We start from the raw sequence: 21,173 nt of genomic DNA, 5'->3' as shown, positions 1-21,173 counted from the left end.
TGCGGCCGATATATGGAGTGGCAATGTAAATTTTGTCACACAACAAAATAAGGTGGTGCACCACGTATTAGGAATCATTTTCTGGGTAGTGCTAAAAACAATTGTAGAAAATGTGAACATTCTCAGGCACGTGCAGTTGCAAAGCGTTTGAGAGATGAGCTCGCCAAAAAGGGTGGCAAGAGACAATAGATATATAGCTTTGTGCCTTCGAATCAAGAGTTTCCAGAGCCAAATATTAACTCCGTAGATACTGTAGTGACGCCAACTAACCTTGGAGAACAACCTGCGCAAGGAGAGGAAATTCCAGGCAGTGTTCCTTTTAAACGTCACAATGAAGGTGGACTTTGTCAAATGCGTCAAAGATCATTACATCAAAGATTTCGAGTGCAGTCTCTAAAAGAAGCACAAACAACACTTGCCAAAGAAATATTCTTTACTGAAAGTGCTTTGGTCATGGTAGATAGCAATCATTGGAAGGCTGCTTGGAAGAAAATTGGTGAGTTTGGTCTAGGATTTTCAGCTCCTTATCACACGATAAGAAATGTTTTCTTGGACAAATGTTAGATCAAAGTCAAACAACGTGTTGGCAAAATAATACTTGGGAATATTTCGCTTTCAGGATGTACGATTGTGAGTGATGGCTGGTCAAATGTTCAGAGAAGACCGTTGATCAATGTAATGCTGGTTTGTTCAAAGGGAGAAACGTTTATAAAGGTGATTGATAGTTCTGGTGCAATTAAAAGTGGCAAATACATTTTTGAGGTCTTGATTAATTTAATTAAAGAAATTGGTGTTGAACATGTTGTTCAAGTTGTGATGGACAACGCAAAGAATTGTAAAAACGCCAGTAAATTAATAAAGAAGTGCTTTCCACACATTTTTGCCAATGGTTGTAATACGCACATCTTGAACTTGGTGCTGAGATTGGTATACTAGCGAAGAAACCACATGGTTCGCCAAACTAATTGATATAACACGTCAGGTTGTGAAATTTATCTTGAAACGACAAAGAGTGCTCGATTTGTATAGGATGCACATGTCAGTGATGCTGAAACTTGGTTCTGCACACACTTTTATATCTTGGAATCACTTCTCCGTAATAAATGTGTTGTGATTGACACATTCAATTGCGCGGACTTTGATGAATGGCAGCTTGAGCAAAAAGAAACAGTGAAAGATAAAATTACATGTCTACGTGGCAATGTAAATAAGGTTGTTTGGTGGAGGTGTAATGGATGCATACCATGTAATGATGCCTATTATGTTCGCGATCCGCAATCTTGATCAAAGGGTGCCAAACTTAGGCAAAGTGTGGATGACGTGGTGGTCAGTCCAACAGAGTCTTGAAAAACCTGAAGAGCTGAAAGAGTCTGTAGTAGAGAAGGAGTGACGATTACCATTCTCTGGCAAACATCGGAAAATTTTGGCTAAGTATTTTCATGCAAGGTGGGAGAGCGCTCATAGTCCATTCCATAGCGTGGCTTACATGCTCAATCCAGAGTATTAGAATTTAGATCTGATGTCTAATACAGAGGTGGTAGGTGATTTCTATCATGTGGTCAACACGTTCTACTCCAACGTTCAGGACCGAATTGATTGCATCAAAGAAATGAGTGCATTTAGATTAAAAGATCCTTTTGCGAATGATTTTGTACAGGTAATGGCAAAAGAGCAACCTACATGGAAGTGGTGGACGATGAATGGTGGAGAGAATTACTCTACCTTACGTCCTCTTGCAATGAAAGTACTCGCACAATGTGCAACAAATTCAAGTTCAGAGAGAAACTGGAGTACGTACAAGTATGTTCACAACACTATTCACAACAGACTATTAGCAGATAGAGAAGAGAAATTAGTGTATATGTATTGCAACGAAAAGATACTGAATCACATCGAAAGTGATGGCTACAAGGAGGAAATGCCAACCTGGTTGTATGATTGTCAAAACGAAGATGAAGAAGATTTCAATGTTAGTGTATCTCAATGCATTGTAAACGAAATAGAAGAGAATTTGATAATAGATGTGGAGGTTGAATTACGAGGAGAACCACAACACTCAGACTTAGAACTAGATAACAACTCAACTGATTCAATATAGCTTGAGAGTAGAATGAGTAAATGTAAAAAACCATTGTAAAAGAACTTGTATTCAAATGTGTTTTGAGTAATTACAATGCTTCATATTCTCGATAGTATATAGTTTGTCGCGATATTACATAGTTTGTCGATCTCAATTGTGTTGCCCTGAAGTAGCATCTTGCTCATCAAACAGATTTCCAATTGTGCTAGGGATAAATGGGCGTGCTTGCTTGAATTTATATTTGTTTGCCATGCCAAACATAATATATATTCCTTGTGGAATATCTTGTGAACAGATTGCGTATCGACTACTGTTTTGCATCAAACGAATAAGACAAACTAAATGATAATAGTGACCACATGTCAATGTATAGTATCCACTCCATCCATCAAAATTCTTGTAGAAAACTGGACATTGCGAAGATGAGGATGCATTTGAAGTAGACGAGGAAACCAACTCCGGATGCAAGACAAGGTGGCTGATGTGTGTCCCTTGTACAGGTGTTGGATTCACTCGTTGTGTCAGGTTTTGAATGTCTTGACTTAAGCGGTGAATGATTTTCTCCATACGGAGTTGTGAGGGCTGCGGTGTCTGGGTGGCTATAGAAAGACATGTTATTTCTACATCTTTCTCTGCCAACTGTGTGGTGTAAATATCCTTCTCTCTCTTTAACTGTAGGTCGGCGCCTTCCACTATCAATGCCAACTCATCTCGGGTGAAAGTGACACAACTCTCCCTTAAATCATGAGTGGCAACAGTTGTCTCCGTTGACGAGAAGTCTACTGGTCGCTGTTGCACAAAGTGAACATATAACATTTTGGCAAAATAGAGCGCACAATCTGCATTGTGTAGGAGATGGCCATAAACCTCCAAATAAATCCTCTCAATGTTATTTTTGATACCATCATGGTTGCACTTCGAAACCTTCCACCTTCCTTTCTTGATCTTTGTGTCCTCACATGGCCATATTGTCTTGATCATGTCCTTTGTCACTTCTTTATTGATCTCTTTCCATTGCATATGGTTTGGATTTTCCCACTTTGAGAGTCGGCGACCAATACGCGTCGCTTGTTGTGCCGACATGCCATGTGCCAGAGACTTCATGCGCTGAAATGCATTAACAGCCGCTTGTTGTTGATCATCAAGCAATCAATCAACAACAAGCAATCATTGGGTGCCAATATCTTGTTCTTGATCGGCCATTTTCTCTTAGAGCTGCAGTCAACAGAGTGGCAAATATTCAATATCATTGGAAAATATATATTCTCACTCATTGGGACACTGCGTAGAATCCACTAAATCAAACCACAACAAATGCGACTCATTGAACCACAAGGCAAATTTGAAATATTGACAGTTAAATGACAAATTTGAAATGATTAAAGATAATTGACTCAATTAGGTGAACCACTTCAAACCAGATAATACACTTCAATAAAAAAAAGAATACACTTGACAAGACATGTGTATCATAGAAATGTTTAAATCGGATAAAATGATGGTGCAAGTTCAACAAGTGGATGTTGCATAGGGTTAGGGCCTGTCTTTAAATGTTCTTTAAAAAATATCAACACGTCAGAAGAATTCCTTCTTTGGTCCCGCTCTTTTAACTTCATCACACAATCTACTTTAATTCGAATAGCCCTCATAACATCTTCGTCCGGGTGGTGAAAAACTTCTTCTAGAAAATAAAATTTTCTGGCTGCACTCCAAAAATCTGCGAGTATGTCGAACAGGTAGCCCAATGCATAAATGTCGCTCGCTTTTGTGTATGTATCTGCGCACCGTGGATCGTATAGTTCGGGAGCAATCCATGGTCGCTTAGCCATCTCGGCGTTCCCTGGTCTCTATGCATTCAAAACTGCTTCGTGTGACTGTGCACTTGGAGACAAATAATTATTTGCTACGCGCTTAGCAGGTGTTCTCAACATCATACCCCAATCAATGATACCGACGCGGGATTTATTGACGCGAGTAAAGTCCTACATTACGTTGAACGGGTGCAGGTCACTGTGCACTATATCGACCGAGTGGGCAGCCACAACGCCATCGATTAAGGCATGACAAATTGCCGACATCTGCTCGACCATTGCTTTGATCCGTATCGTGTCTATCTCGCTTACAGGGTTGTTTGCTACATGCAATGACCTCCAACCGTGTTGTAGCATGTGCATGTGTCATTTGAACAATCCGTGAGCGAACGTTAAGTGGCACATCATGTCGCCCACGATACCCCATTGTAGTATGAGAATATCGTGATCCAAGGAGCTTCTGTAGTAAACCCAATGCACCTTACAATGGAGGGGTGAAGCGTTTACATTCCTTGCTCTGTCTGAAAGCTGTCAAATTTCGCCACTCCCTCCGTTTTACCATTTTCCCACATATGTAATGTGGTCTCGAAAAAATGAGATGCCTTGGATAGTGTACAATGTGCACACACCGAAGGAGCCTGCTCCAATCTTCATACCTTCTACCAAGGCTTCATGAGGGATGTCGACAAGATGAGTGCACTTTGCATTCAAAGCAGTGCGCATGATTGTGCCGGTGCCGCTGGCATCGGATCGACCTCCCAAAGCTGCTTGCGCATCTTGGGCCATCTTAAATCTCTTGGGTAAAGGTGCTTGGTCCTGCGCTTTCACACGCTTCATCTTTACCTTCTGTTCTTCCCATAATTATCCCAGAGCTCTAATTTTGACATGTCGCAAGCAGGTGGGATATCTTCCTTTAAGTCTCTGCAACATACTTTCATATTGCCCAACACTGTCCTGACCTTGTGGTGGGGATCAAATTCTCGTATCCCAGCTGGACTCAACAGCTCGTATTGGCCTTCAAGTCGCAACCTGCGCTCTGTGTTCTCCCATATAGCGATAGTGATGTCTTTGATGTAGACATCACTTTCACTAATCTGCTGTATGCGATCAGCTGCACATGATGAGATTTCCAAAATACATTCTTTACAAATGGTACGCATAATACATTTCTTTTGATCTGACGTCATATTTGCACTGGACAATACAAAAACAGCATATCAAATACAAATTCATGGTTGCGAATGACATTACCACTCTCACACTATCTAAGGTAAACTCTTAACCACCACTTGAAGACTTTAACAAATGTGCAAGAAAATATTGATAAAAATTGAATATAATCTTCACTTAAAATTGCAATCTGTTACACGTGTAAAAAGTAGTTCAAACAAGTGGTTTATAAGAACTTAATTTAGATCAAACAATACATGTTAACGGTTTTTAACATTTCAGCATATATTGAATTTTAAACTTATATTTTTCTCCGTTCGCACATACTGATTCAAACAAAGCACACAACACCAACTTAAAATCTTCAAAAACATTTAAAACATTAGAAATATACAAATTGGATTAGCAATTTGTATTCACACACTTTTTTACATAGAATTTATGTAAATGTAGCAATCAAAAAAAGATGATAATTGATGCTTTAAAAAGATACAAAAGAATATTTAACATGCAAATTGTATGCATTTAGATTTTTTCAGAGAAAATGAAACATTAAAACTGCGATAATGGTTGAGAGTCCTTTAAAAAGATTAAAAACGAATATTAAATATGCAATTTGTGTGCAAATATTTTTTTACATGTAATTTATATACCCGCTCCACCTTCGACACTAGGAGCAGCCTCGCAATTGGTTGCCAATCAGTTTCGCATTCACTACCAATAAATCCTCACGGGAACAAAGATTGTTCCCAATTGGTTGCCAACCGGATGCGAAGTTCGAACCCAAGCTTCACATGAAGAAGCTTCTCAATAGAGTATGGAAGTACAGAGCTGCCAGGGTAGAGTATATTCCATACGGGAGTTCCAACTTCCTAGTCCAAGTATGCTACTCTGCAGTTAAAAGCGAGATTGAAGTACAACGGGGTATATTCTATACAAATAATAACGCAAAGCTCTAAAGAGAAAACATTCTAGACGTCAGCGAGGGGTCATGTACACGTGCACACAAAAGCATATATATATATAATAGTTTTCGAAGGTTATGTAGGGGAGAAGGGCCCCGCATGCACACGAGTGTGGCTGCGCACGACGGGCATGCGCACGTAATAACACGGAGCCGCACTGTTGACTCGTTGTCTCGCTGTGCAAAAGCCAAGGAAGTGCACGGGCGGGTGCGGGGCCGAGGGGCCCCAGAGGGCTTCTGGCGCAATGCAAGCCTGCAGGCAGTGCCAGGGCTCCCCGGCAATCCAGGAAAGGCCGCTGTTTTTAGTAAGCTGCTTGTTAACGCAGGGCGGTAAGGGGACGCGGACCCGCAAGCCATGCTTCGTAAGTTCGTAGCCATGTTTGGCAAGCGGGCCCTAATTTGGCTGCGTGCTCCTGGCCGCCCTCCCTCTCTCTCTACTGTCGTTCCCTCTTCCTATATTTCCCGCAGCCCTCTGCCCTCCACTGCAATCCAGCAATGCCTGACCCCCTGCAACTGCCCCTAATGTCACATCCCTAACTGCCATGGGCTTCGGCTGGCAGCTCCCCATCACTAGCCTATGGGACCTCCTCACTCTCTGCCTCTTCGCAGGCCACTACTTCTCCGCTATCTACACACAGGAGGACCCCGGAAGCGGCAGCGGCGGTTCTGTCACCCTTGCCGACACCACGCCCCTCCTCCGCTTCAAGCAATCCATCGTCACCGACCCCTCTGGCGCCCTCTCTGGTTGGTCGCTGCAGCGCACCTCCAACAGCTGCTCCTGGTTCGGCATCACCTGCAGCTCCAACGGCCGAGTCATTGCCGTCAACCTTACAAGCTGCGGCCTTGTCGTGCCTTTTTCTGGCCTCGCAGATCAGCTCACGTCCTTAGACCAGCTGCAAGAGTTGCATCTCGCTGGCAATGCAATCTATGGTGCTGTCGAGCCGGAGGTCATCGCTTCTACCTGCAGCGCTGCCCCGCTCTCCATCCTTGACCTTTCCTCCAACAACCTTGTTGGCAGCTTCCCCAGCCTCAGCTCCTTGAAAAGCTGCAAGACCCTCACCCACCTTAATGTCTCTCGCAATTACTTCGATGGGCCACTGCCGCTTGACGCCGCTGGCTTCCTCAGCAGGCTCGACCTTTCCCACAACAATTTCTCTGGCGAGGTCTCCCCCGCTATCTTCCACTACTGTGGCCCTTTGTCATGGCTTGATCTCTCAAATAATAGCCTTTCAGGCAGCCTGCCAATGGGTATCGGCCAATGCGGTACGCTACAACATCTCAACATCTCCTTTAATTTTTTGTCTAGCACAATAGTTCCTGAAGCCTTCTCATTTATGTCTCCCTCAAACCTCACATCTGTTTTAGCCGGTTGCTCCAACCTGAGTGTGTTGGATCTCTCTAAAAACCTTTTCACAGGCCTAATTCCCACATCCCTCACCACTTGCACGAGCTTGCGCCATGTTAATATCTCCTTCAACTCCTTCATAGGGAATATCCCCACGACCTTCAACCAGCTATCAAATCTGGAAGTGCTATCCATCTCCAGTAACAATCTCACAGGAGCAATCCCGCCGGGCTTCGGCGATTCTCTACAGCAGCTTCATGTGCTGGATCTTTCAGCAAATGACCTTGTGGGAGGAATTCCCACCTCTCTTGCACGCTGCTCCTCTCTTCAAGTGTTGAATCTTGGCGACAATTGGCTTACAGGAGAGTTTCCTCAAGCTGTAGTAAGCCAAATGCCGACTCTGCAAAAGCTCGTACTGAGCTTCAACAACTTCACAGGGCCTCTCCCTGTATCTCTCGCCAACTCCAGTAGCTTGAGGATACTTGACCTCAGTGCAAATGCATTCACAGGAAGCATTCCTGGCACTATCTGCAGCCCTAGTCTCCGAAGACTGCTACTGGCAGACAATGAGTTGTCCGGAGTGGTACCCTTGGAAAGCTGCAGCAGCCTTGCTGCAATAGATGTCAGTTGCAACTTTATTACCCGCGCCTTTCCAACACCACTTCCCACTATGCCTAACATGCGAGAGATTGTCATGTGGGGCAACTTTATCGAGCAGGAAATTCCTGCTGACATCTGTAGCGCAGCAAGTCAATTGTGGTTGCTGGTACTCAATGTAAATCTTATCAATGGTACCATCCCACCTACCCTCGCTAACTGCAGCAGCTTAGAGTGGCTTGCTCTCTCAAACAACCGCCTCACCGGACACATTCCGCCAGAGCTGGGTCTTATGAGAATCAATTTCCTGCATCTTAATAATAACTCCCTGTCAGGCACAATCCCACCCACACTTGGGGAGTGCAGGTATTTGGTGTGGGTGGATCTCAGCAGCAATGAGCTGGAGGGCACCATTCCCGTGGAGCTCACCAAGCAAGCAGGGAAGGTGATAAAAGGGACACTCAGCAAAGGCTTGCAGTTTGCGTTTTTCAAGTATCTGTATGGAGACCGATGCACAGAGTATGGCTTGGGTTCAGTGCTGATTATGAGGGGAGTCCGTCCTTTGAGGCTGAGAAGAATTCCAAACTTCCAGATGTGCAACCGTACGCGTTTTTATCCAGACGTTTCTCCATACTACATCCCTGGTGCTCCAGGATCCAGTGAAGGAGGCACTTATGCATACCTAGATGTTGGCCACAACAAGCTTAAAGGAAAAATTCCAGAGGAACTGGGTACTCTAACCTACCTTACCGTGCTTGCAGTGTCACATAACAACCTCACAGGCACTATCCCCTTCAGCTTAGCCAACCTCATACATTGCTCCATTCTCCATCTCGATCATAACCACCTTGAAGGCCCGATCCCCCCTGGCCTATCGATGCTTGGGGTCATGAATCAGTTGGACTTCTCCAACAACAACCTGTCTGGCTCTATTCCTGACTCTGGCAAGCTCCCCACATTTCCTGCTTCCAGCTTTGCCAACAACCCCTACCTGTGTGGCACTCCTCTTCCACCTTGTGATACAGCGATTTCCAGGTTTGAGGATTCCCATTCCTCCATGGAAAGCTTGTCCTTCCACCACAAGCGGCGATTTGGAATAGTGATTGCAATTGTTGTTGCTGTGGTGGCCTTTGTCACCGTCATCACAGGTCTGTTAGGGTGCTCACATCGTTTTACTATCACGCATCAGCATGTCAGGGAGCTGATGCATAACAACTCCATGGACAAGTTACCCATCAGTACCTCAAGCAGCATCATTCACAGTGTCTTGGGAAGACGAACAACTGGAAAGCCACTCAGCATCAACATTGTCACATTCAGAATCACACCACTTCACAAGCTATCCTACAGAGAGCTCAAGGAGGCCACTAAGGACTTCAGTGAAGAGACCAAGATAGGCAGTGGAGGATTCGGCGAAGTCTACAAGGCCACCTTGGATGACAATACTGTAGTCGCCGTAAAGAAGCTTTGCCATCAGATTGGCGAGAATGGTGAGTCAAAAGATTTTGATGCAGAGATGACAACAATAGGGAAGATCAAGCACCCCAACCTCGTTTGTTTGTTGGGTTACTGCAAGGCAGATAATGAGAGGCTGCTCATCTATGAGTATATGGAGAACGGCAGCTTGGATAGGTGGCTTCATAGCAACAGTAACCAGCAAGATGATCCCAATAGCCAGCCCGCTGTGAAATTTGGGCTTAGCTGGGATAGCCGGAAGAGGATTGCTTTAGGCATAGCCAGGGGTCTACAATTTTTACATAGGGACTGCCTACCAAACATCATCCATCGAGACCTCAAAACAGCAAATGTGCTTCTTGATGACGCTCTGGAAGCTCGCGTCGCCGATTTTGGAATGGCACGGTTAATGAGTGCGTATGATACACATCATAGTACAGAAACATTGGCAGGGACATGTGGGTATGTGCCACCCGAGTACGGCATGTCTCTCCAATGTACGAAGCCTGGTGACATATTCAGCTTCGGGGTGGTGCTCTTGGAGCTGGTGACTGGAAGGGAGCCTACATGGTCGGTAGGAGCCTCGGGCAATGGCAGTGAAAAGAGAGGATATGAGGACCAGGGGGGCGAGGGTCTAGCTGGATGGGCACAAGGGAAAGTGAGAGAAGGCAGGGCGAAGGAGGTGCTTGACCAGCGGGCACTACAGGGAGGGGGTGTGTCAGGTAGAGCAGTCATAATTTCAAGCACGAGTTCTAGCACATACCCTACTAATATGGGCATGCCTATGGACATTGAAAGGAGAGAGGATGAGATGATGAGATACCTCTCTATTGCATGCCGCTGCGTGGATGACAATCCTTCACGCCGGCCGTCAATCTGTGATGTCATCGTTGCCTTCCGGAAGATCCATAGAGGAGGTGACCTTGATCTCCTGTAGTAATCTTTGTACACTTATCAATGTAATTTCATGTACATCATTTTGTCATCTTTTTATCTACTGAAAACCAGTGGTTGCAGGGATGTGTCGAGCTTTCATTATCCAGCACCTCAAAGGAGAGTGTACGTCAGGAATGCATGTTAAATTGTTAATAACTGTGTTACCTTTCAGGTTGACATATTCCAGGGGCATGACAGGAATCTTCTGTGTGTGTGTGTGCGTGCGAGTTTCCGTGTAACACCTCATAGGAAATGGTTCTCTCTGTATGCACATATTTCTAGCAAAGTCGAGCTTAGTGATGCCTATAAACTAATCAAATCGATTTACAAAAAGAGTGTGTGTTTTCGTGTGGGCATGCATGGGTGCACGTGCAGGCACGCAAGATGACTCAGACCAGTGACGGTGTATTGTTTAAGAAGCTATTAGTAGAGGACTCATGCCAGTTGTGCCTTAGAGCCAGGTTGCACCATGGGTTAGTGGGTACAAGAGGTGTAAAGCATTGCACAGGGTTGCACCATTGTAGTGGATGAAAAGGGTTGGAGTTTCTATTTTCAAGGAGATCATGGGATATTTGATTGGAGATGGCAAGCCTCTTTTTTAGGAGAGCCTTTCAACACCTAAAAGACAGCTTATTCCCCTCCTTTTTCAAAGTGCTAGTAGAGTTTCGAGAAGTCTTCTATATTTGTGGAGGAAAACATGGGCACGCATCTGTTTAGCAAACACTCACCCTACTAACCCATGGTGCAACCCAGCTCTTATGATGTTACTAAAAGCACACACACAAGGTCTAAAGAGATCCCCCATAGCCCCATTGACGGCGCATACAGAGGGCCCTCATGAGGGACAGCTGCATTCCATTTGGTATCCTGCATTTTTTATCTCCTGATGAACAATCACCAGAAAAGTTCCCTGCAATCTTCACTGGGGGGTTGCTTCAAGCTCCCCCTAGATTTGAGAACCACCTTCGAACCCGCTTGAGCAGGTTTCGTATTGCCTGCCAAACGATTCTTCAGCAAAAATAGCTCAATTTATTGCCTGCTGTACGTTAAGCCCCTAGCTTGTCATGGAATATGGGCATGTGATTCAAAAATCTGCTGGGCCCTCAATGATGTAAACAGCCCTCCAATCTGCAGGCCTTTTGGGGGTGGGAGCCCTCGACGTCTTAGTTACACCTCGTGAAGATGCAAACCAAAGTACTGATATAATTTTTCAAATTGCCGGATGTTAAATATTTTCTTGTATTTCTAATCAGTTTTTAGCAAACAAAAGGTACTAGATATTTCATCAAGCCAATAACAAGAGCACACAAAAGGTAAACCTTCGAATCGAAAATTTCTATAAAATGAGTAACATTATAGTTCCTTGCATTTATTATCAATGCTACACCCAGACACTTGATGATTATATTACCACCACGTTTCTAGTTGTATAGCTACGCCTTCTGACTTATTAAATTAGAAATAGTAAAAATCTTAAGACTTTTGAAGCATGGAAATCCCTCAGAAATCTAAAGTGGAAAGGTTGATGAGTGATAAGAATGCTGTGATTGAAGGTCTCAAAGGTGGAGTCGAAGAATGATGGGGAAACTCGGCCGTCGTTGACAGAGGAGCTGAGTAACATTCAGGAGCAAATGAAGACACTCCAAGAAGAGGAGAAATAGAAAATGCGGGAAGCCTCCTCATGGGCGAATATCTTCTTCAAAACGCAAAAGAAGATTGACCAAAGCGGAGAAGTGGATCAAGGCTGCAAAGAAAGCAAAGCAGCTAGAGAGAAAGGGACTGAGGGTTGATGTAACAGCTTCAAAGGAAGGGTCCAGGGACATTATCTTCTATTCAAAGACACAATTGGAACCGAGTAACACCCTACCGAAGGTGACAGGATACCACTGGGAGCCTACTTGTAGAGAGGAGGTGAGGTCAAAGCATAGAGGACGAGGATCTAGCGGTGTAGCAGTATTGTATACGGAGGAGCTGTAGTCCATCATTCATATTGGACGAAGGGATGAACATGCCAGATATATGTGGGTCAAGGTGAGAGCAGAGATGGGTAGACCATTGTACATTGCAATGTGTTATTTTGCTCCCACCACATCTCACTATGCATCTCCCAAGGGCCAGTCGCCCTACATGATTTCGGATGAGGACATATGGGAGTTCACTAGGGATGGGGATATCATCCTACTAGGAGACTTTAATGCAAGGCCAGCCCAACGGCAATCTTCCTTTTTTAACATGACTGAGGAGAGCTTGATAGAGATAGGTACTACAAAGCTCGGACTTAGTTGTAGCTCACAAGCTGAGGAGTGCACAGAGTATGGAAGATATTTACTAGAGATAGGGACAGCACATGGACTAGCCTTTCTAAATGGCTTGGGGAGATATCTAACATCCATCAGTTTTTCCTTGCTTTCCTCACAAACATGGAGCCAGCATGGTAGATTATGTGCTAACCCAGATGGGCTCCATCCCACGTATCTAGGATCTCACAATGGGACCGCCTCCTATTGGGGTGGCAGCAGATCCTAAAATCACATCATTTTAGATAAAGTTCCACTAGAGTGGCAGCCATACTCGGGAGTCTATAAGCCTTTTCCCGAGATACTTTCTCTAGGGATCCGAATAGAGTCTACACATTGAGATATGTAGACTTCTAAGCTGGAGGATCCATGGAGGCTTTGGGAGAGCTCGATCAAATCTTCACTGAGACTCTACACGCAGCTGCAGTGACATCTTTCCCCGATAGCCAGCCCAGTGCACTGACATTCTGAGAGCATGTCCCAGAATAGTTGGTATGATGAGGAATGCAAAGGGGTGAGAGCTCAGTTACAGAGAGAGGTTGCTACTGGGATGACCACTCCCAAACAGTCATATATCCTCTTCCGACGCCTTGTGTGAAGGAAGATGCAAGCATTTTTGGGCCAGCTTGAGAGAGATATGTACCAGCTGTCACAAATTGCTAACGTGTCAAGCCACTGAAGACCCAAGCCAGTCTACACATCCCGGCCAAGGGGCCTAAACCCTAGAAGTAGTAGAAGATGCAGAAGTACTCACCAACTTATAAATCGTCGCCGAGCGGGGCAAATTATTAGAAGAAGGTTTTACCAACTTATGGGACCCTGTCTGATAGGGCCCAAGTCACTAGAAATAAAGACGGACCCACACACAGAAACTTGTGGGCAAGTGTTTGATGACGTGACATGATTGTACAAACAGTCCGCAAGTCGCGCTGACAGTGCCACGTCGCAAGTGTACAGACGTCCGTGTTTTACGATATTTGATTGTTTTGAAGTGTTTAAAGTTGTCTGGTCTGTTCTTTTCCGTTCGCCCTTCCGTTATAGTGGTATCACAGCTCTAGTCGTGTGCTTTTAAAAAGCATACCTATCCTACCAAGAATATGGTGCCCTTCCGTTACAGTGGTATTAGAGCTCTAGTCGTGTGCTTTTTAGAAAGCATACCTATCCTACCAAGAACAGACAGAGCATTATGGCGTCTATGGATTCGGAAGAATACCTACAGTTTCTTCTCGACGAGCTTCGCGACATACTTTCGTTGCATCCTCAGCAAAATCTCCCGATGCTACAGAGTTCCCAACAGTTTCTAAATTATGTGTTACTCCCTCTGATGCCCGAGGTGGTACCACCTCCTCCAGCACCCGAAAGTACGAGAACTTCCAATCGGCACCTTCTCAGCGCCAAGGTCGAGGGACCTAAACCCTCGAAGCATACTTAGAAAAAGCAGAAGCATTAGGCAAAATTTGGACTTACAAAGGAGCCCTTTAAGGAGTTTGACTTTACCTCTCTCTACCAAAACGGGCGCATGGACAAATTTTTGCAAATAAACTCCAAAGTTGGCGGAGGTTTGACAGTTAGAATGTTCTCTTCAAGCTCTATCTATTGATATATAGCACGCCATGAGATTCCTCATATTTTAGAAGATTCTTTTTTTGATTCACCTATGATGTGACAACTCTGTCGGAATCTAAGTGAATCAAAAAAGGAATCTTCTAAAATATGAGGAATCTCATGGCATGCTATATGTCACAAAACGGGAGCGTACACGAGCCTTAGAAAATCTGAAAATTATAATTCTTTGAAAACATGAGAGAAGGGAGAAGATCGACACAGTACTGGGGACCAGAAGATGGGCTGGTCCCCCCCCCCCCCCCCCCCGTTAAGAGTATTCTTCGCGATGTTTACCGTCACCCATCAAATGACACATCAAAGTTTGTCCGTTCCTGATGGCAGTTCCTGTAGCTACAATCTTTTAACAGTTCTTAGTGCACATAATAAAATATCCTAAAAAGAGATTAATCATTAAAAATAAGAAAATAGTCCAATTAGCAACATCCCTCTGGCTTCTAAATAGTTGACCTCAACTATAGTGCTTGGACATATACCTCCAGTATCTCGGGATAAGCTGCTAATTCCTCCTGCGTCATCCACTGAGCATCTAGATTCAAATAGTTCTTAAACTTAACCAAATACTTCCGTGTTATCTTTCCAGATTTGAGAGACCGCTCCTGATGACTTATTATCTGCTCCGGTTGGAGTATTTCTTCTGTTTCCTCAACCTCAGGAGGTTCCTCAACGCTAGGCTGGCTTGGAGGCGGTCCCACATACGGCCGGAGTAAACTGACATGGAAAGCATTATGGATCTTCCAATTAGGCGGTAGCTCTAATCGGAAAGCGACATCATTTACTCGCTCAGTGATCTTAAACGGCCCATAATAACGGGTAGAAAGTTTTACCACCTTCCCCTTATGAGACGCTTGTTTCTTAAGTCTTGCCTTCTCAAACTTGAGTAAGACTAACTGTCCGACTGTTAAGTCTAGATTCCTTTTGTGCTTGTCTGCAGCTTTCTTATGCTTTTCCTGAGAGCGTAGAATAGCTCTCCTCACTTGCCCGTAGGCGGTGTCCAAATCCCGGACAAACTCATCTGCTGCAAAGATCTTATCCTTAGTTAAAAGGATCGGTGGAAGCAAAGGCTTACCATAAAGAATCTCAAAAGGTGCTTTCCCCGTCGATGAGTGTATGGTATTGTTATACGCATACTCGACCAGAGGCAAATATTTCTCCCAGTCAGATTGCCGGTCTGACACATAAGCTTTTAACATATCCAATACTATGGAATTGGCTATCTCACTTTGCCCGTCCGTTTGAGGATGGTAGGCACATGAAAAATTCAGCTTCGTACCAAGATTATCCATCAAGGCACGCCAAAAATTTCTTGTCATGCGAGGATCTCGATCGCTCACAATCGACTTAGGCGTTCCATGATGCTTAAAGATCTGTGCTAGAAAGACCCTAGCCATATGATCTGCTTTGATCGTTTTCTTGACTGGTACAAAGTGTGCTTGCTTGCTAAACCTGTCCACAATGGTCCAGATCGCGTCATTTCCAGTCTGAGTTCTAGGGAGGTCCATGATGAAGTCCATGGCAATACTTTCCAAAGGTTCATTAGGCACAGGCAAAGGTTGTAGCAACCCAGGCGTCTTATGCCGATCATACTTCACTTTTTGGCAAACCAAACATTCCCAGACATACTTATTAATGTCTGCTTTAAAGCTAGGCCAAAAGAAATATCTTTCCATTGCTAAGGTCGTAGGGAGAATACCCCGATGACCCGCATAAGGCGAAGCGTGTGCTTCATCCATGATCTTCTTTCTTAATGGTTCCGCCACACATATGGCCTGATGGTGGTAGAGATAACCATCCCGAATGGAATAGGGAAACTCATTCTCTCCACGATGTAGCTTTTCCCAAATGGTGGAGAAGTCTGGATCATTCGGATATAAATCCGGTAGTGCTTCTAATTCTTGGTGATACACCGAAGTGATAGTGTTCACCCTTGGCCGCCTAGACAATGCGTCTGCGACTACATTCTTACTCCCAGCCGTGCGAAGGATCTGGAAGTGAAACATAGACAAAAAGTTTGCCCATCTCATCTGCTTTTCAGATAGTTTTCTTTGCGTAAGAAAATACCGCAAACTTTGGTGATCAGTCTTGATCACAAAATCCGCTCCTAGAAGATAGTGCTTCCAGTTGGATAAGGCGTGAATCACAGCCGTGAGTTCCTTTTCGTAGATTGATGCATGCAACTCTGCATCTTTAAGCCGTCTGTTTTTATAAGCCACTGCATGGCCTTCTTGGTTTAACACTGCTCCGATGCAATCACCTGAAGCATCGCAGACTGCAGTGAACCTCAAATGGTTTCCTTAAGTCAGGCACTATCAAAATAGGTCCATGGCTTAGCAAGTACTTGAGCCGATCAAAAGCTCCTTGTTGTCTCGATCCCCATCTAAAAGGAATCTTCTTCTTTGTCAAATCATGAAGTGGTCCTGCTACATGAGCAAATCCTCGGGCAAACCTTCGATAATATGAACATAATCCCAGGAAGCTACGTACATCATGTACCGTAGTGGGAATAGGCCAATCTTCTACCACTCGGATCTTGGCAGGATCCATACTCACTTGATTGTGAGAAACTATATGGCCGAGATAGTGTATCTCTGAGAGAAAGAACTCGCTCTTCTTTGCATTCACATGCAACTCATGCTTTCGCAATTCTTGAAACACTAAGTCCAAGTGCTTCCGATGTTCCTCTTCTGACTTAGAGAAGATGAGTATGTCGTCAAAGAATACTCCCGTGAAAGCTCGATACGGGCTGAAAATGCGGTCCATCATGCGATTGAACGTCGCAGGAGCATTGGTCAAGCCGAAAGGCATTACCAAGAATTCATATAGTCCAAAGGTTGTGCGGAAAGCAGTCTTATGGACATCCTCACGGGCGATCCGTATCTGATGATACCCACTCTTTAAGTCTATGCGACTAAAGACACTTGCACCCTGCAACTTATCAAGTATATCATCAATCCGAGGGATCGGAAAGCGATTCTTGATCGTGATCTTGTTTAAAGACCTGTAGTCTATGCACATTCGAAACGTGCCATCTTTCTTCTGCACCAGTAGAACTGGAGAGCAATAGGGTGAAGCACTTGGCCGTACTAACCCTTTCTCTAGAAGCTCGTTGACTTGCTTCAAAATTTCCTCTTTTTGCGAAACACTTACCCGATAAGGGGGTTGATTGGGAGGCGAGCTACCCGGTATGAGATCTATGCGGTGATCTTCCGGGCGTACCGGAGGGAGTTCATCGAGAAGTGTTTCTGTGAAACAATCCTTGTACTTTTCAATAAATTGAAGACGCTTAATTTCCATACTAGAGAGAGAGTCCCTACTAGTTTTATCCTGTGCAAAATCAAGTAAGCAGAAACACACTTCTTCATTTCTTTCTTAATGGAGATATGGCTTACAATTGGGAACTGCCAATCTCCTGCATCAGCTTGAATCTTTATTTTCTTACCCCCATGATCAAAAGTGAGGGTCTTTTCCACAATCGGGAATAGGTGTCATGTGAAAGTGCCATGGCATATCCAAGATGATATCACATCCCTCGATGGGTGCCATCAAAAATGATTCGCGGTCCTTGTACTCGCCAATCCGAAGATTGAGTTGTCCTTGCACGGGAGTTGCATTGGTTGTCAACCCCTCGAATGCCGATCCGGATGTAACCGGTGTGCCAAGCTGAGCTGGTGTGAGACACAATCGTTCCGCAGTATCCAGGGAGATGAAGTTATCCGTGGATCCTGGATCATAAAGAATCAGTACTCGCTAGTTGTTCAAAGACCCCCAACCCTTCAGGAGTTGACGCTTCCCTTTCTCTGTTTCTGTGTTTCCTTGAACATCTGGAATTGACTTCGAGCTTGGTGGTGCGGGTTCCTTCCGTGCTTTCTCTTGCCTCGTAGAGGCTTGTTCTTGCCGTTGCTGCTTTAACGGGCAATCTAGTTTCATATGTCCTTTCTCGCCCCAAAGGTCGTGCTTTCCCGTAAGGGGCTTGGGCACAAGGCCGTTCCTTCCCGTAAGGGACTTAGGCGCGAAGCCGTAGTTTCCCGTAAGGGACTTAGGCGTGAAGCCGTACTTCCCGTTAAGGGCCTTCCCGTAAGACGGGAGATTCCTGCAAAACAGACCACACAAAGCAATAATTCTCAAAGCGTCTCAACACCTTATACCTGTCGCTTCTTGCTCGGAGAATCGATCTCCGTACTCAGTCGTCACGCGAACACTTGCAAATTCTGTCGCCAGGCTCTACTCCAAAATCCCAGCACTAGTACTTCCTGCTGCTCCCAGCCTCTGCAAACTGAAACGCTGGCTACCCTTTTATAGGGTCTGACACCCGACAGGAATAGGGGTCCAAAAGCAGAGCTGGGCGCTCCTAGAGAGAGGAGAGAGAAAATCGCATTTTCTAGAGAGAGGAGAGAGAGAGATCGCAATTCAGCCCCCCTGCCTTGGTTTTAGCACTGGCTTTTTCTATAAGAGCCTTGCCTGCTTTATTTTATTAATAAAGGGACCGGTCACTTAAAAGTGACCGGTCACTTTATAAAATAAAGTGTGAACCTGTTCAAACTTTAAAAACTCACTCAGTTAGTGAAAACAATGCTACACGGACACATTCCAGGCGTCCCCGGGTGCAAGACACGACACGGATGCAATGCAGACACAGACTCCTCGCGGGAAAACATCTGTCCTCCCGCGACTGTTCCTGTTTTTCGTAAAAAGCTTCATTGAACCCATCTTTATTCTTGTGCTTGCGTTCTTACGCATATTTTCTTACTCAGTTCGGATTTCCTCCTTAGCCTACGGGATGCCCCTTACTGATGCACCCGTCACCCATCATGTGACGCATCAGAGGCACTCGTAACCCGGCCCTTTCCACCAAACTTACGAAAACTCCTTCGCGATGTTTACCGTCACCCATCAAATGACACATCAGAGTTTGTCCGTTCCTAATGACAGTTCATGTAGCTACAATCTTTTAACAGTTCTTAGTGCACATAATAAAATATCCTAAAAAGAGATTAATCATTAAAAATAAGAAAATAGTCCAATTAGCAACACTATATATCAGTAGATAGAGCATGAAGAGGACATTCTAATTGTCAAACCTCCGCCAACTTTGGAGTTTATTTGCAACAATTTATCCATACGTCCGTTTTGGTAAAGAGAGGTAAAGTCAAACTCCTTAAAGGACCCCTTTGTGAGTCCAAATTTTGTCTAATGTTCTCAACTACTTACAAATCCTCGCCGAGTGGGGCAAGTTATTAAAAGTTTTTACCAACTTATGGGTCCCCGTCTGATAGGGCCCAAAGTCACTAGAAATAAAGACAGACCCACACACACAGAGAAACTTGTGTGCAAGCGACTAATGATGTGGCTTGTCTGTACGGACAGTCCGCAAATCGTACTGACAGTGCTACGTGGCAGGTGTATAGGCTTACGTGTTTTACGCTGATGGTTGTTGACGTGGCAAACTGTACAAATTACCTGAATTTATATTGCCACCTTTCACCAGATGCTTTTGGACCAGATTCTTTTTAGTTGATGCTTTTCATATACTGCTTTTGGATAGGCCTGGGGCCTTTAAATATGTGAAAAGGGCTCACTCTCCATCATGCTTCTGCATGAAGATGCAAAGACGTCGCTCTGTCTGTTCTTGGGAGGATCGGTATGCTTTCAAAAAAGCACACGACTGGTGCTCTGATACCATTGTAATGGGACAGGCACCACGGGCCAACGGAAAAAAACAAACTCAACAGACTTTCAGGCACTTCAAAACAACTGAAAGACTCCACACGGGACACGGAGTGCCAAAGTTCCACCCCCAAAGTCCACTGGCCAGCCCCAAACAATGGCGCTACTTTTGGTATTATTTATATCGCTTTAACAAGGTACACCTCCTGTGGCTCTGCTCTGCTTCACCCATTGGGTAGGATGCCAGAGTGAGAGCCCACAAGGCGTATTTAAAGGCCGCAAGTCCCCCAAAAGCAATTTATATGAAAAGCATACGGTCTAAAAGCATCTGATCCCAAAAGCAAGCGTCCACTGGGCTGATCTGTACGGTGATGCCACATCAGCAACATCTCCGTAAATCGCAGAATTTCGTACAACGGCCACGTCGTGATCATGTTAATGCAAATTGCGAGCATCCGTACAACAGGCCACGTCATCAACTTTGTGTCAAAGTCGACGATGCGGAAGCGTACAGACCAAGGAGAGAGAGAGAGAGAGAGAGAGAGAGAGAGAGAGAGAGAGAGAGAGAGAGTCTCCTGAACCAATCAACCTTGGCAATGAATAACTGAATGTCTATACAATGGAGGCAAGGGGTTTCTTATATAGTAAATGTCACCAACGTGTGACTACTATCTATCCTCTTTGTTGATTTCTTTCTTATTATTTATTTACTTTCACTTTTTGGAAACACCCCTCGGGAAATCTAATTGCCCTGCATTGCATAGCTAGTGTGGAACTGTCCAGAGGGAGTCTTGGCCTGAGGGCAAGAGAGCACTAAAGTTGGACAAGGACTATGGTTAGCCAAAGTGGGGTCATTGACTAGCTAAAGTGGAATCCTTTGCTACAGAGGCTACATTTCAGTTCTGGGTGTGGCTGCAGTGTACAAAGGGGGTCACATGACCTAGAAAGATACAATGGCAGCATCTCCTAAAATTTAGGGAACTGCTATTTTGAGACCTGAAAATGTGTTCGCGTCATTACCTCCGGAATGACAAGGGGAACATTTTATTACTCTGCAGTGAAGTCAACCGGGCAACCGGTCGGGAGATTTTTAGGCGGCAACCCCGAAACGGGAAATGACTTGTAAATGTGACAAGTGGCACATTTCTGTGCACTTTCCTCATGCAAGAGAAGGTGGCGCTGAATTTAGAGGGAGGAGGAGCTCATTTGCAGATTTTGTCACAGGTTAAGA

The 21,173-nt window shown here is 44.7% G+C and overlaps 1 protein-coding gene across 1 annotated transcript; it reads left to right on the top strand.

Annotated features, from left to right (window-relative positions):
• Nucleotides 1-6,248: 6,248 nt before the first annotated feature.
• Nucleotides 6,249-10,473, top strand: LOC147428397 (serine/threonine-protein kinase BRI1-like 1). The gene has a single exon (XM_086496566.1). The coding sequence runs from the start codon at nt 6,568-6,570 to the stop codon at nt 10,357-10,359; it is 3,792 nt and encodes a 1,263-aa protein (XP_086352692.1). The 5' UTR covers nt 6,249-6,567; the 3' UTR covers nt 10,360-10,473.
• The last annotated feature ends 10,700 nt before the right edge of the window (nt 10,474-21,173 follow it).

The sequence above is a fragment of the Adiantum capillus-veneris genome, chromosome 23 (genome assembly GCF_014529385.1).
Source record: "Adiantum capillus-veneris isolate H3 chromosome 23, ASM1452938v2, whole genome shotgun sequence".
Taxonomy (NCBI): domain Eukaryota; kingdom Viridiplantae; phylum Streptophyta; class Polypodiopsida; order Polypodiales; family Pteridaceae; genus Adiantum; species Adiantum capillus-veneris.
Note: the sequence above shows the minus strand (reverse complement) of the source record. Positions and strands in the feature narration are given on the sequence as shown.

Bases quoted from the DNA above. Each gene is read 5' to 3' on its own strand.
- LOC147428397 (XM_086496566.1), top strand. From the start codon at position 6,568: ATGGGCTTCGGCTGGCAGCTCCCCATCACTAGCCTATGGGACCTCCTC.